The 15579-nt window shown below is 41.5% G+C and overlaps 1 protein-coding gene across 2 annotated transcripts in view; it reads left to right on the forward strand.

Annotated features, from left to right (window-relative positions):
- The first annotated feature begins 6476 nt into the window (after nucleotides 1-6476).
- paqr3a (progestin and adipoQ receptor family member IIIa) overlaps nucleotides 6477-15579 on the forward strand; it is a 52437-nt gene continuing 43334 nt past the window's right edge. Inside the window, exons 1-2 of one of the 2 annotated variants that reach the window (XM_030060373.1) lie at nucleotides 6477-6606; nucleotides 8004-8235. In XM_030060373.1, the coding sequence (XP_029916233.1) occupies nucleotides 6546-6606; nucleotides 8004-8235 (293 nt within the window). In that variant the 5' untranslated portion in view covers nucleotides 6477-6545. The remainder of the gene's footprint in view (nucleotides 6607-8003; nucleotides 8236-15579) is intronic. The other variant, XM_030060374.1, reaches the window with a different exon arrangement.

Below are 15579 nucleotides of genomic sequence, written 5' to 3' on the forward strand. Positions count from 1 at the left end.
ATAATGAGGTAGACTTAAAGTAGGGATGCACCGATATGGAAATTTTGGCCGATACCGATATCCGATATTAATATTGCTGTTATGGCCGATATCCGATATTTACCGATATCGATATGTTTTTTTTTTTTTTTTTTTTTTTTTGGAGTGGATGTTTACCAGTAAGCGTGACTCCAATAATTTAACAATATGTTAAATTATTATTTGTTTTAAAAATGTAAATTACTTATCAAACAGACCTAACAATTCAACTACCAATGAATGAGCAGTAGCATGCATGTGATAACACAGATTGAATATGAAAAATAAGCCGAAGTGATACCTCTTCTCTGAATAGACAAGCTAAGCCAGTGTGCTGCTGTTAGCCAGTAAAATTAGAGCAGAGTGGCACCTCTTCGCTTTGTTACACAATCTATGCCAGTGCGCTGCTGTAGCTGGAAAGTTTCTTTGCTTTTCGGCTCGTGCGGTGCCGGTGCAGTTATCATTATGTCAAATTCCGCGTTAAAAATAGATTGTTTTATTTGGCAATTCTGTCCACAATTCTGTGATCGATAAGTTATTGACCTGGCTTTTGAATTGTCCTTGGCAAATATCTTGGTTTGGTCGAGTACTTGTTGTATTGGGCTCCCAGCTGCGGCGGTGGCTGCTGCTGTTTTCGCTTTTGCCTGCTGGCTAACGTTAGCAGCATTAGCTTTCTGCCATTGGCTGTGAACTTCTGGATGGCGGTTTTTCAGATGAGATAATAAATTTGTAGTGTTGAATGACTTGACGCGGCATCCTCCTCGCATTACCTCGACTTTGCAGGTGTTGCATACTGCTTTTCGAGTATCTTCTTTCGACACCGTGAAAAACGACCACACCGCCGACATTTTTTTTCTCCTCTTCATTTTAACACCCCACAATCCTGGGCTGTTTATGTCACTGACACGTGCCCAAACAAATACCGCATGACCAAATCCCCCTCCCCCTTTCTCTCCCTCTCACCCTCCCTCTCCCGACACACATACACAAACAGCAATTAGACGGATATAAACATCGGTTGTTAATATCGGTCCAGTTTTACTCATCTGACCGATGCCGATATGTTAAAAAATGACAAACATCGGCCGATACCGATATTAATGCCGATATATCGTGCATCCCTAACTTAAAGTGATGCCTTGAAGAAAAATAAAAATAAAAATCGCAATGGAAAAAACACGTCGTGCATCGTTAAAATCCCCTCCGTGCAGTGAGACATATCGTCCGTTCAGCATGCGTGTACAGTCAGAGTGTCGTGTGTTTACCATGACGCAAAGTGCCGCTGAAACAAACAAACAAACAAACAAACAAACAAAAAAAACACGGAGCGGCAAACCCGAGTGGCGCGGGCTCACGATTCATCGATGACCCCGACGATCCCAGAGGACGCGGCTCGCCTGGAGCTCTGCCTGTCTGTCTGTCTGTCTGCCTGTCTGTCTGGAAAGGAGGTTGTCTCACTCGCCACGACACCGCAGGAAGCTTCAGTTAAGATATAATGCGCCGCCGTTTTACTGCACATTTCATACTAGCACGCATCTACAGCTAGACAAAAAAAAAAATCGTCCATGTCATGCCAGACCTCCAGCATCTCTGCAACATGATCACAAACGCCATATTTTGACAGCGATGAACCGCCCCTGCACACAAATCACCTCCTGTGTGTGTGTGTGTGTGTGTGTGTGTGTGTGTGTGTGTTTTCATCGCAGGGAACATTCAGAGTAAGTAGGAGCACTTTAATTTCATGTTCCATTACACGCCGCCTAAGCGCACGATTACTGTACATCGAGGCGCATTTCTCCGCATTAAGGCCTGACAGAAAAATGGAGGAGGGAAATCAAAGACAAAGATTTTGGAAAAAAAAGGAGGCCCGGAGTGCGACAGATTGTCACAGTGAATCACTGAGGAGTCAGGAAGAAGAAGAAGAAGGAGAAGAAGGTGATGGAGGACGAGGAGGAGGAAGGGCTGGGGCGTCCTCTGTCACCCTGCACAGGCCGGCGCTCCTCACAGGTGCGTCTTCTGTCACCAAGCCCTCCGCCGTGGGAGGTAAAACCAAACGAAAGCCTCCGTGTGTCCGACAGGAGCGGCTCCTCTGCTGGCTGCAGCTGGGAGGAGAGAGAGGAGGAGAAAAAAAATTACTCTGGGGTTTTAGTTGTGAAAATGTTTCTTGCTCTGAAAGCAGAAATAATCTGATTGGTTGAGCTGGTTGACGCTGATGTTTTCTGCTTTGGGCAAAGTCTCGTATTTATCTTTTGGAAAATGACACCTGACTGTAAGAGGCAGAGTTTTGTTCTCTGGCTTACAGATTTTTTTATTACACTGACAGGCTCTCATCAGCTGGATGAAAGTTGTATTTGACCCTGATAACTGACAGTTCCAGTTCGGTTCCTCTAAGAACCTGAAGTCGACTGGTGCTGGTGATGGCAACAGCAGTGTGCAGTGTGCAGTGTGTGTGTGTGTGTTTGTGTCTGTGTTTTCAGCAGTTATTTCTTGTGTATTGTAAGGTGTGTATGTGTCTGACGGCTGTGTGTGACCTGCTCAGCCCCTCTGGGATAATAAAGTTTTCCTTGACCTCGACCTCGGATGAGCCTTTCTGTCCTCTGAGTCGCTGGATGTAGAACCACGTGGTTCCTCCCTTAAATGCAGGAAGTTCCCCGAGGATCCTCTTGTCTTTAAGGGGGTTCTTGAAGGAACTTGAAATTCCCTTATTGGGTTCCATTTTGAACCATGGACGGCAGAAACAGGTTCTCTCTCTGAAGAAGCCGGCAGCTCGGAGAGGTTCTTGGAGTAGCAAAAATTTTCAAAGATTCGTGGAAGAAAGTTTCAATTCAACGTACGGATAATAAAAGCTCAGAAAAATGAATTGACAGTCTGTATAAACCAATGGGAGAGCTAAATACTACTACTGCTACCACAACTACTATTACTGCTACTGCTACTACTAATAATAATAACATTATTATTATCTTTAATGAGACAAAATGACCCCTTTTGCTGCAATTTGGACATACTACCACAACACAGGCATTGGACAATAACTGTTTTGAGAGGGAATAATAAGATTTGAGAACTTATGATTTTATGATTTTTATTATTTCCCCTGTAGATGGTAAATACACTCAGTGCCCACTTTATCAGCTCCACCTGCACAATCTAATCTAATCCAAGGCTGTAACGCCCATATACATTGAGAGGTACAAGTCCCCCCCAATGTTCAGGCACTCCAAAAATGGTGGTTTCGGCCCTGATCTAATGTAATCCAATCCAATCCAACTGTTGTGCCGTAAAGTTTCCTCTCCTGCTGCCTATAATGCTCAGCTTGTCTTGTTGTCACAGTAACAGAGGTGTTCATTCACTTCTATGTTTGGCATTAAGCTCATAGTTAGTGCTGCTGTTGGACTGGACTGCATTTTACCGACAGCTGTTTCCATTATTCTGTCCCCCGTCATTGTATATAAATGGGCAAGGACAAAAAATCAGAAACACCTCTCAGTATAATGCAGTGCAGTAGCAGACCTCTGCAAACTACAACCTCAGTAATAAACACAGAATTAAAGAGACACATTCTCCAACCCAAACTGAACATGATAAACTTTGTTAAAAGGTGGAATTGATGGCAGAGCTGTTGTTAGACTGGACAGGTGGAGCTGATAAAGTGGACAGTGAAATAAACCACCAGGCCGGACCAACTTATAAACCAATAACACAAACAAGGAATGAGATCACAGCTTTGATTTTCTTCACTTCTGTCAGAAAACATTTCTGTTTGCTTGGAGCTCGTTGGCAGGACAGATTTAAACCCTATGGAAAAGAGAAAAGGGGAAAGGAAACACACACATATACGCATATCCACATTCTCCTTAGTGTGTATGTTTATTTTTACAGTTTCGTATCAGATTCAGCCAATTGGGTGGCAAATTCCTGCCAACTGGAAGCCTTGAAAATCAATTAATAACTCAGAGCAGCGACTGCAGCAGCAGGAGATTCTGGTTGTTGCTTTTTTTTTTTTTTTTTTTTTTTGCCCTTGCATGCTCGAGTTACCGTCTCAGTCTGGCAGCTGACACTTTGCAGGAGTGGATGTGCTGAGAGGTATATTAGAAGTGATAATGAAGAACACACTTCCACTTGAGAATGAGGCAATTAAGTTGGGTGTAAACAGCAGAGGGAGGACGAAGTGTGACTTCCCTCCTCCTGGGGGGATCCTGCAACATCCCTCACACCTGAAATGTCTGCAGAGAGCGCTCGCGCTGATGAGCATCCCTGTTGACAGCCAGCGACAGGAATACATTACACCATCTCCTACCCCCCTGCCAACACACACAAACACACACACACACACACACACACACAAGCACACAGTAACCCCATGAAGAGTGAGATAATCCAGAGAAAATTGATTATAGTCTCAAAAAAATGGTACAAATACAACTACAAGGATACAAGGAAGTTTATTGGTCATTATACAACAGGTTGTATAATGAAATTAAAATGTGGTTCCCTCTTGTCAACTATAATAAAAATATAATAATAATAATACATTTACATTGGTAGCACTGTTCAAAACAGAAATGCAAGCATGGAAAGGAACATGGTAAAAAAAAAAAAAAAAAAAAAAAAAAAAACAGTAATAGTGAGGAAAAAAGCTTATAATCAGTGATAATGCCATAAAATAATTAAGTTCAGTATATTAGAGAACCATGTAAGTTAGTATTGACAGTGCAATGTAATGCTTCTTAATAAGTAATTAATTGAGGATTCATATCAAGCGAGCAAAGCGCAAAATTAAGAGAATTAACAGATAGATTTTTTTTTTTTTTTTTAAATCACGCATTAAATACAGGGTACGGAAGCGTAGAGCTGCCAGACCAAGAAAATAAAAACCGAGAGGCTCAGTATCACGTAATTACGTAAAAAGTTTATTGTTATAACAATATATTTTCACGTTATAACGTGAAATTATCACGTTATTTCATTATATGATTTTTTTTTCATGTTATAACGTGAAAATATCACGTTATTTCATGATATGCTTTCACGTTATAACATGAAAGTATCACGTTATTTCGTGATACGACTTTTTCACGTTATAACGTGATAGGTATCACGTTATTTCGTGATACGAATTTTTCACGTTATAACGTGATAGGTATCACGTTATTTCAAGATAGGAAATTTTCACGTTATAACGTGAAAGTATCACATTATTTCGTGAAACGTGTTTTTGTTTACTGTCTGCTGGCCATCTGTAAATCATGGCTGCTTTACATGATGCCATTAGATCATATTTCATGCTTGGCTTGAGACATGGGGAGACTTTACAGTTATTGGGCTCCGTGGATGACATTCATACATGCGCCGTGTTAGGCGATTTCTCCGTCTCTGTTCAACACCGCGGGGGTCGAGAAACTTTAACAAATGCCTCACTGTACTTTGGGTGACAACATATCCAGCTTGGATGCAGTTGAGGTGATGGAGCTTGTATCCATGCAGCCGGCCGTGTCCCTCCAGCTGATCAATGAGGAATGACTACCTCAAGAGGGTCCGACTCGTTTTTCCTCCGGTATAATCCCATTGTTTTCAAAATTCTTCTCAGGGTACGCATGCTTATAGCCTATGAATGTCATCCACGGAGCCCAATAACTGTAAAATCTCCCCATGTCTCAAGCCAAGCATGAAATATGATCTAATGGCATCATGTAAAGCAGCCATGATTTACAGATGGCCAGCAGACAGTAAACAAAAACACGTTTCACGAAATAATGTGATACTTTCACGTTATAACGTGAAAATTTCCTATCTTGAAATAACGTGATACCTATCACGTTATAACGTGAAAAATTCGTATCACGAAATAACGTGATACCTATCACGTTATAACGTGAAAAAGTCGTATCACGAAATAACGTGATACTTTCATGTTATAACGTGAAAGCATATCATGAAATAACGTGATATTTTCACGTTATAACATGAAAAAAACTCATATAATGAAATAACGTGATAATTTCACGTTATAACGTGAAAATATATTGTTATAACAATAAACTTTTTACGTAATTACGTGATACTGAGCCTCTCGGTTTTTATTTTCTTGGTCTGGCAGCTCTACGCTTCCGTAACAGGGTGACCCAAAAAAAAAAAAAAAAAAAAAAAAAAAACGGGAATCTTTGAAGTGCGTATTGGCAGACATGAGCAAGTGGCAGCACAATTTTTTAAAAAAATAAATATTCCATCATTGTTTCTTAAATGGCATGTTTTAAGGTTTCAGTTACTATGAATAAAATATTTTTCTTCCATCACTCTTGGTTTCATTGGATTGTTGTGAAGTTCCTGTTTTTTGTGTCACCCTGTATTACTTTGGCTTGCAGTTTTCCTTTTTTTTTTTTTTTTTTTTTTCTGTCAGGCAGTCCTCGGACACACTGAACGGGGTCCTTCGCCGGTGACGTCTGTGATGATTTGGAAGATGTCAGAGGTGAAACTTGATCAAGAATGTGTTGTTGTGTAAATTAACGTTCAGAGTGTTTACACAGATGTATAGCACATATTATAAGCCCCAAAATGGCACCAACTGCACATATACCAAACTGAAAGGTAAGTCTGGGGTTTGTTTCCTGGCTGTAACAAAGCGGTTAGCCGGCATTAGCCTGTTCAGCTCAAGGCTCTCGCTATAGTCAGCCTGTCATACCAGCCTCCCTTTGAAAAAATGTCAGTTTGAGATTAACTTGATTTTTGGCAATTTTATCCACCAGGTAGAAACTTGTTTAAGAGTTTTTCTAAGTATATAGGGTCTTAGGATAAATTCGGCTTACAAATAATTCATCAAACAGGACAGTCTTTGAGTAAAATCTGAGTTTGTTGGCTCGGTTCACAAAGCTCGCCGCCGCCCTGCCGCTGTGTTTCTATGGGAGGAAAACAGTGGAAATACCGGACGGGCCTCCTCTAACAGCTTAAACTTTACTGATGGCGTCTGTTCGGTGTGTTTAAACGCCTGCCGAAGTTAAAAATGAATGGCAACGATTGGTTAAAAAGTCTTGAATCATGTTGTTTGTGTGTGTGTGTTTGCAACGTGGCGCGGCCGCATTGACTTTCCAGATTTTATGAACGGACCCTGGTGCTCCGTTATCCTCCACAACAACGAGTGTATCTGTAGCTAGTGTGGCTAACTAGATGCTAGCTGGTGTTAGCCTCCTTCATTGGCTTCCACGCACAGCGGAGAAATAAGTTATTGAAGTCCTTATGTCAGAAAACTGGCTTTCCACGGGTCACAGTGACTGGCACATTCCCAGTTCACCAGACACTTCCAACTATTTAACCAGTTTTACTCCATAAACTAACTCTTGTGCAAATTCCCTCTGTGCAGTAATCCATATTCAATACCATACTTATGTGCAATAACCTGTGCAATAATCCATATTCAATACCATACTTATGTGCAATAACCTATAGTGCAATAACTCCTGTGCATGTTTTTTATTCTATATATATTTATATTTATATTCCTTTCTTTATTTTTCTTGACTATTTGCTCTTTTTACTTTACACTTGGAGTGGGAGTTGTTATTGTAACAAAAAGTAATTTCCCCCTGGGGATCAATAAAGTATTCTGATACTCAAGATTAGAGTTGGTTATTTGCCACAGTGGCTGGTAGAGTAAACAAACTGTGACAGCTTCTCCCTGGTGTGAAGTTCCCACCATGATTTGATAGATAGATAGATAGATACTTTATTCATCCCGCAGGAAATTCACATTTTTTCAGCAGTATCCACAGATTACAGATTAAGTAAATAAAGAAATAGAAATAAAGAATAAGATCTAAGTACAACAGAATAAGATCTGAGTACAACAGAATAACCTAAGTACAACCCAGTGTGCAAAAAGCAATGTGCAACAAAAAAAAAAACAGAAAAAACCGTGTGCATGGGTGTATAAAATGTGCATTGAGGTAGGTCAATGTGCAAGCTTTTGACCCAAGCTTTTGTCGTCCCAGCTTCAGGTCAGACCGCGGCGAGCTCCGCTGCTCCAGCCATGCCTCACAAGCCGCAGAAGAGCGCCCAGGCCGCCCACTACATCGAGCTGGGCAGCTACCAGTACTGGCCCGTGCTGGTGCCCCGGGGCATCCGGCTGTACACCTACGAACAGATCCCGGTGTTCCTGAGGGAGAACCCGTACATCACCGACGGCTACAGAGCCTACCTGCCCTCCAGACTCTGCATCAAAAGGTGAAGGGATGTTAAATGTCACATAATCCCTGCCTACCTAACAACATACCTGTGTGATTATGGCTCAACTTGTTATTTCACTTGATTTTCTGATAGATCGGTCTCTGCCTCGGTGATTTAAAGCAGCATCATTCATTTTGATATTTACTGCCTGTCCAGCTTCAGTCTATTCGTGGCTGCAGCCGGTCTGCAAAAAGCCGCCGTATTATCTCCTGCTGGGCTGAGGCACGGCTTCATTATGTGATTACTGTCATGTGTCAGCCTCTGTTTTGACAAATAAGCCTTTCATCATCGGACATCAATATTTCCATGTCACCTCCCGTGCTTGTCCTGCTCTCACGCTGACCTCGGCACTGATTTGACCGGCTTTAATATACGAACACCCTGCACGACTGTTTGAAATAAGTTTATTTTTATCAATGTTATTAACAGCATGTCAAGTTCAAGCCTGAGCCACCTCCATCACAATCTGTAAAATGCTGTACAACTGGTTCCAGTGCAACACCAAGCCAGTTATATCATGATGAACTGGTCTGTCATATAGAAATAGCACAGTGGCATAACACACTATAGAAACTAATATAGCTGTTGAGTACAGCCTTGTAGCTGTGTTTTTTTAGGGCCCGAGCGCTGGAACAGCGCGAAGCCCTATTGTTATTGTAGTGTTTTTTATTAGGGCCCGAGCACTGGAACAGTGCGAAGCCCTATTGTTAGGGCCCGAGCACTGGAACAGTGCGAAGCCCTATTGTTTTTGCTTCGTTTTTTCCTTCTTCTTCTTCTTATTATTATTACGCCCAAATAACCTTTAATTTGACCCCCTAAACATGCTCAAAAACTCACCAAATTCGGCACGCAGGCCAGGTCTGGCGAAAAATTTGATAAAATGGACAAACGGACCCCCTAAGTGCAAAAATGGGCTCGGTAGCGCCACCTAGGCACAGAAAGGCAGCCGCTGCGGCCCACAGGAATGTGATAGAAACACCAAACCAACGCCGAAATGTAGGTCTCATCAAGCCCTACAAATCACGCGCTGACACCCCCCACCTAAAACCAACAGGAAGTCCGCAATTTGCGTTGGAATGTTCACGTTCTCGCCCAAAGTTCCGCTTTGAAGAAAATCTATCTCCTCCCAGGCCGTAAGTGTCAGCGGCTTGAAAATTTAACAGATGACAGAGGACACAGTGCTGAACAAAAGTTGCTAAAAACTCCGTCATTACTCGATTCGTTTGGATTTTATAAGCCCTCAAAGTCGGAGTGGCCAGAGCCAAAACCTCATTTTTTCCCATGGAGTTTGGTGTACAGAGGCTGACACTTGGCACTAATTAGGCCCCTGCAGTCTAAAGTAAAAGTCTGACGGCTTTGAAAACTATGCAGATGGAAAGAGGACAAAAATTCCTACAAAAATATGTAGTTTTGATGTGGATTGGACCAAGTTTGTGGGAGCTGTGAAGAGTTTTCAAACGTTTTTGACTCTGGTGTGCTCTGCTCTGCACTCTGCCTGGACATGTGACTCACTCTAGCTGCCTCAGGAATGCGCAATACACACCCATTGTAAGAGCTCAGAGGGAGCAGAAAACACTCTCAAACTAAAACTGCCATAACTCAAAAACGGTAAAAGATAGAAAAATCATGTAAATGGGAGATTTATAGAGCCGAGTCTCGTGACTCGTTTAAACTTTGAATCAAGTCTGTCACTTAAACGGTGACCGAGCTGTGACGCCTCAAACAGGGGTGGGTTTTCTGGATTTCTCCACTGGATTGAATGAGGATTTCTCTGTCTGCCTGCATTTTGGTGTGATCATGCCACAGCTGCCACTACTCAAGTCAGTCACACACTAGGACATGCTAAGGGCGCCATCTGCTGGAGGGGCGCTGCTAGTGGCCAGAGGGGCACCAGCAGCGAATGTACTACCAGTGGGTTTTTGTTGGCGTCGTGTGTGTGTCTGTGTGTGTGTGTGTGTGTGTGTGTGTGCACGTGCGTATGTGTGTGTGTGTGTGTGTGTTTGTGTGAGTGAGTGAGTGAGTGAGTGAGTGAGTGTGTGTGCCTGCATTTTGGTGTGATCATGCAGCAGCTGCCAGTTGTCCTGTCGGTCACACACTAGGACTTCCGCGGCCTTTCAAAATAAAAGCCCAAAACTCTTTCAAAATAAAAGCACCGAAAAATACCCTTAAAACTGGCACAAACTGACGAATTGTCTGCACTTCGACACGCGCGCCGTCCCCGACGTGCACGGTGGGGGCGAGGGCCCGTCCAACGCTGCTTGCAGCTTTAATTATTGCTTCGTTTTTTCCTTCTTCTTCTTCTTATTATTATTACGCCCAAATAACGCGTAATTTGACCCCCTAAACATGCTCAAAAACTCACCAAATTCGGCACGCAGGCCAGGTCTGGCGAAAAATTTGATAAAATGGACAAACAGACTCCCTAAGTGCAAAAATGGGCTCGGTAGCGCCACCTAGGCACACAAAGGCAGCCGCTGCGGCCCACAGGAATGTGATAGAAACACCAAACCAACGCCGAAATGTAGGTCTCATCAAGCCCTACAATTCACGTGCTGACACCTCCCACCTAAAATCAACAGGAAGTCCGCAATTTGCGTTTGAACGTCACGTTCTCGCCCAAAATTCTGCCTTTGAACAAAATCTATCTCCTCCCAGGGCGTAAATGTCAGTGGCTTGAAAACTTAATAGATGACAGAGAACACAGTGCTGAACAAAAGTTGCTAAAAACTCCGTCATTACTCGATTCGTTTGGATTTTATAAGCCCTCAAAGTCAGAGTGGCCAGAGCCAAAACCTCATTTTTTCCCATGGAGTTTGGTGTCAAGAGGCTGACAGTTGGCACTAATTAAGCCCCTGGAGTCTAAAGTAAAAGTCTGACGGCTTTGAAAACTATGCAGATGGAAAGAGGACGGAAATTCCTACAAAAATATGTAGTTTTGATGTGGATTGGACCAAGTTTGTGGGAGCTGTGAAGAGTTTTCAAACGTTTTTGACTCTGGTGTGCTCTGCTCTGCACTCTGCCTGGACATGTGACTCACTCTAGCTGCCTCAGGAATGCGCAATACACACCCATTGTAAGAGCTCAGAGGGAGCAGAAAACACTCTCAAACTAAAACTGCCATAACTCAAAAACGGTAAAAGATAGCAAAATCATGTAAATGGGAGATTTATAGATCCGACTCTCGTGACTCTTTTAAACTTTCAATCAAGTCTGTAACTCAAAGGGTGACCGAGCTGTGACACCTCAAACAGGGGTGGGTTTTCTGGATTTCTCCACTGGATTGAATGAGGATTTCTCTGTCTGCCTGCATTTTGGTGTGATCATGCCACAGCTGCCAGTACTCCAGTCAGTCACACACTAGGACATGCTAAGGGCGCGATCTGCTGGAGGGGCGCTGCTAGTGGCCAGAGGGGCACCAGCAGGGAATGTACTACCAGTGGGTTTTTGTTGGCGTCGTTTGTGTGTGTGTGTGTGTGTGTGTGTGTGTGTGTGTGTGTGTGTGTGTGTGCGCACGTGTGTGTGTGTGTGTGTGCGCACGTGTGTGTGTGTGTGTGTGTGCACGTGCGTATGTGTGTGTGTGTGTGTGTGTGTGTGTGTTTGTCTTTCTATATTTGTGAGGACCAACCCTTGACGGAAGACCAACGTTATGAGGACATTTGTAGTTGTGAGGACATTTCGCCCGGTCCTCACAAAGAAAATGCTAGTATGGGCTCCTTTGGCCCTAATGAATCATCTGTATAAGTTTCAGAACATGTCCTCACAGACATAGTAATTCCTGAAGCGCTAGTGCTCTATAGCGCCCCTAATGGACACACGTCGGTATTGCAGGCAAATTTTTATTTAGAGGATCTGATTTTCTGATTGGTTAAGGCTGGCGATTTTTGTGATTGGCTCTTTCAGTCATGTGACAACATGACTAAGCAGGAACTCAGTCTGTTGGCAGATTTAAACAGGAAACAAACAGCAAATGCGGGTTTTTTTCAAATGTAACAATGTGAATTCACAATATTATACGTCTACTATTATATGTCTACTGTTAATAAAATTACTGCAGCTTCTATTGTTATCACAATTATCATTAACTATTACAAAAATAGTACTCATTCTCAAATGTACGTATTAAATCACAGACAGTGAATACATTTAGCATCTATTGACATATTAATAAATTACTTCACAACCACTCCAAGTAAGCATTAAAGTACAACTGCTGAAATACTGTGCTGGTGCATGTGGAGCTGAACAGAAGAGTCTTTATTTGAATTTAGGCCTTAGCCAGAATATTGAAATCATGAGTTCAAAACACCTTCACCATTAGTTGAGGTAATTTACGTATGAATGTGGAAATACTACAATATGTAAACTTCTTACATTAGTTTCAACTAATCTATTTGTTATTTATTTAAACCCAGCAGGGTGTCAAAGATCAACAACCTCTGAATTTCTATGTTTTGCCTATATGTTTTACATATATTATATTGGACTGAATGGGTTTAAAAGGTGTTTCCTAATATCTTGACAATTTATTTGACAATATACCCTACATTTTAATTTGAGGCTTTAATACAATCTTGGTTGTTCAGTAAGTAATGTTTGACTGGCATTTATGAAGTCATGTTAAGTTTTACAGCTATAAAAATCACCACATACCTTTTACCTCATGTGAACTACATTTGTGTAAGATTTTAGACCTGTGGGTCAACATTTATAGGAGCTTGTGAGTTTTATTTTGTGGTGTTACTGGTATCCCTAAACCTTAACCCTGATTCACTGCACTGCCAGTTGGGTGGATTTTAACAGGTAGGATCATCACCACAGACATCATTTTCATCCTCTTCTTAATCATCATCATCCATATTAGCATGGATGTCATCTAATTGGTCATCCTTGTCTGTCTCCTCTTCAGCCAAGACATCAAGGAAGGTATTAGGGATGATATCACCCTCAAACCACAGTGGTTCTAACTTACCATTTTCAGAGCTGACATGAAACCTATGGATAAGGTGGGGAAGAGATTTCTAATTTTTTATATGTGTATCCAAACGTGTTGGTACAATTCAAAATTAAGTCCCTTCCAGTCTCACATTAGACACAAGTAAGACAAAATAAACAAGCAGGCCTACTCAATAGTAATAATAGTATCAAAATGAGTTTCCCTTAAAAATAAATTTAAAAAGAAATGGAAATAAAATACCATTTACTTCAGTCCTTGTCTGAACAAGACTGGGTCTTAATCCTGAGGATTTATCAGAAATCCAGCAGTAACATAAAGCGCCTGTTGCAAAACTGAGGTACCAGGCTGCATGAAAACACAGCAGTTTTACTGAATGAAAAACAAAGTGATTATTTTGAAACATACAAATTTCAACTCAACTCTGAAAATGGCAAGCTAAAACCATTATGGTTTGAGGGTGACATCCCCAAAGCCCTCGCTGATTTTTTGGCTGAAGAGGAAACAGGGGGATGATCTAGGTGATGAAGTCCATACAAATATGGATGACAATGAGGAAGAAAATGAAAATGATGCATAATGAAGATTAAGTACACACTCAATTGCAATATTCCTAACTATTGATGCTTGGCGTCTTAATCACATGCTAGTAATTTTATTCTTTATTGTAACTGTATACTACTGGAGCGTATTGGTTTCATCAAGCTATCTGTGCATATACAGCATAGAAATATTTTGAATGCCATTTGAAAGCACATTTTCCTACTGTAGTATTCACTTTCATGGTCTTCACTTCAGATAGCAGTAGTAGCAGTACATATAAAAATATTATTAGGTACCAGAAATGCTTTCCCCTCGTCTTGCAGGCCAGTGACTGAAAATTAAGTTTTCTTTTATCTGGGGCATAGTGAAGAATTTTGGCCACATATTAATCCATGTTAGAATACATTGTGAAGACTGAGTAGATCATGCGTTGTAAAGATAAAGGCACTTTGGAGTGTGGTGGCAATTCTACAGAGGCAAAAGATTGAGACTCAGATTTTCTATAACAGGAGCAGGATCAGCAATATGAGAGAAGAGAGAGGGAGAGAAACAAGGTGCCTTGACACTTTAGAGCAGCACTGATGGTGGGGGAGGGGAGGCACTGACCAACCTGTAGACCCTCAGTGCCAAGTATTCTCTTTTACAATGAGATGACAGAGCTAAAATATCAAAATTACTGTGTCAGTCTATCCTAAACATTGTATGAATATGCCTGTTTCATATTAAATCATTTTTCACAAAGAACAAAACTTTAATATTTTATTTCTAAATTTATATTTTAGTTTTAATAAAACCTGCTATCTGCTGTAAAACGTGTGATACTCTCAGTTAAAAATAAACAACAGGAAAAAAGTGCAGAGTTCTGTTGGGCTGTTTCTCAGACTGAATTCATGCCATATTACTTGGCCCTCTGTCAGGTCACAGCCAGGTCAGCCGAGGAGAGGCGCGCTGTTTGGGGTGGGGGAGGGGAGATACCAATTAAGCACACCTGCAAACTTCACCCAGCGCTACTGCTGCGTTCACTGCACACGGGAATTACTGTTTTTTTTGGAACTCGATGAATAGTTATTATTCATAAATGTAGAACTGCAGAATCTCTTTATGTTTTGTAATTATTTCAAGATAAAAAAAGAAATTTAACTCCTTTTTACTAATTCAAACCATCCCGTGCCCTGGATGACCAAGAATTTTAACAAGAATTTTACCGTTTTTAAGACACAATTTTGGTGCACAGCATTAAAGCATTTACAAACTCTGCGTAAATCTGTTGAGCTGATTATTTAATATGCGAGTGACTGCGTTAATTTCTTATTGTAACATTTTATGAAGTTGTACATTTAACGCGAGGTCCCACGCATGGAATAGTAGTTTCCCCCTGCCTGTGAATGCATCATCAGACATGTCTCGACAACGCTGGGAGCGGAGGCTGCAGAAACTTCGGGAGCATCACATACTGTGCGAGCGACGATATGAGGCGGAGGCAAATGAAAATAAACAAAAGGAAGGTGAAAATACACAACAACTGATCCAGGTAAGACATTTTTTTTATTTCAACTCTGTCGTGCTGTTTTTAGTTTTTAAATGCGACCTGCGGGCTATCTCCTCAAAGACGCTAACCTTAGCATTAGCTTAATTCGTCGGATAATCTCCGACCAAAGTTTGCTAGTTTGTCCTGAGTCAGTCTGTCAGTCAGTCTTGTCAGGGCTGAATAACTTTAAAATTTATTTATTTATTTGTTTGTTTGTTTAAGCATAGTTGTGTATAATCTGCCAATGCCGTCCGTGTGACCATGTAATAAAGGCAGCCCCACGTTTGTAGGTGGCAGTCTGTTTCGTTTGTAGTTGTTT

Source organism: Myripristis murdjan, chromosome 9 (genome assembly GCF_902150065.1).
Source record: "Myripristis murdjan chromosome 9, fMyrMur1.1, whole genome shotgun sequence".
NCBI classification, from domain to species: domain Eukaryota; kingdom Metazoa; phylum Chordata; class Actinopteri; order Holocentriformes; family Holocentridae; genus Myripristis; species Myripristis murdjan.